The following is a 1,159-nucleotide window of genomic DNA, read 5'->3' as shown; positions in this document are numbered from 1 at the left end:
ATATATATATATATATATATATATATATATATATATACATACATACATACATACATACATACACATACATACATATATATGTGTGTGTATATATATTTATATTATATAGATAGGCAAATTGAAAATTAAAAATAACAAAATAACGAAAGTCAAAATGATGTACACATTGTAGTTTATTAGGTTCATACTTGGATTGCCTGCATTCAGTCCACTGTAGGACGAGAGCCTCAGCATGTTCTCTCCACCAATTAAAAAATATGATGTGGAAGCTGCGAATTTGAGCTTGAGATCATACTGGTCTACTCTTCCACACTGGCTTACCCCCTCCCCCACTAATTATGATATTGTATGGCAATGAAGAATGATTTGTATTCTGTAGCTTATGTTCTCCTCCCCCACCACTGTTCTATATCCCCTTACCATGCTGGTTCAACAAGTTCTGACATATCAGAAGGCTACATCTTTCTCCATTGCCTCAGTTTTTGACATGGCTCCAAGTGAAATTGAAGGGCTGGATGCCCTTCCTGATGCCAACTACTTTACAGTGGGTGCTTTTTTTTGTGACACTAAGCTAGTGAGGTGACTTTGTAACTTGCAAACCTGAAGAGCTTCTTTGACTGCAAGAGAGAGAGAGAAGAGAGAGAAAGAAAGTGAGAAGAGAGAGAGAGACAAGAGAGAGAGAGAGAGAGAGAGAGAGCAGAAGGTGGCTTTATGGTAGTTGGAAGGGGAACAAGTTTATTATTGAAGAAAATGACAAGTCTGTATTGCATCTATAGTTTGTTGATATTTATAGTTTATAATTTATCACCCTCTTCTTTTTATTCTTTTTCTTACAGGTGGTGAGGGTGGTACATCAGGTAACAACATTTCTTATAACCCTTTGTTTCAAAACGAATGGCTTGAAGTGTCCATTGCTAACGACCAGTTAGAAGCCCCTAGTTACCCAGCTTATACGATGGCTGCCAGAAATACGGATTCAAAGGAGGAAGGGAGCAATAACAAAGCACCTAATAAGAAAAGTAAATATGATTTGTTTTTATTTGTAATATTTAAAAAAAAAGAAGAACCAAATTTTATGAGTTAGTCATTAGACAAGTGTCCAATGTAAGCCTTGTAAGTGGATTTGGTAGATGGAAACTGAAAGAAGCCCATCATATAT

General features: G+C 36.0%; 1 protein-coding gene across 3 annotated transcripts in view; it reads left to right on the top strand.

Annotated features, from left to right (window-relative positions):
- LOC106883578 (GATOR complex protein Iml1) overlaps positions 1-1,159 on the top strand; it is a 131,247-nt gene that overhangs the window by 113,472 nt on the left and 16,616 nt on the right. For all 3 annotated transcript variants that reach the window (XM_052971325.1, XM_052971318.1, XM_052971322.1), the window contains one exon: positions 837-1,019. In XM_052971325.1, the coding sequence (XP_052827285.1) occupies positions 837-1,019 (183 nt within the window). The remainder of the gene's footprint in view (positions 1-836; positions 1,020-1,159) is intronic.

This window comes from Octopus bimaculoides, chromosome 1, assembly GCF_001194135.2.
Source record: "Octopus bimaculoides isolate UCB-OBI-ISO-001 chromosome 1, ASM119413v2, whole genome shotgun sequence".
In the NCBI taxonomy this organism is placed as follows: Eukaryota; Metazoa; Mollusca; class Cephalopoda; order Octopoda; family Octopodidae; genus Octopus; species Octopus bimaculoides.
The sequence above is the reverse complement of the archived record's forward strand: the minus strand, read 5'-3'. Positions and strand labels throughout refer to the sequence as shown.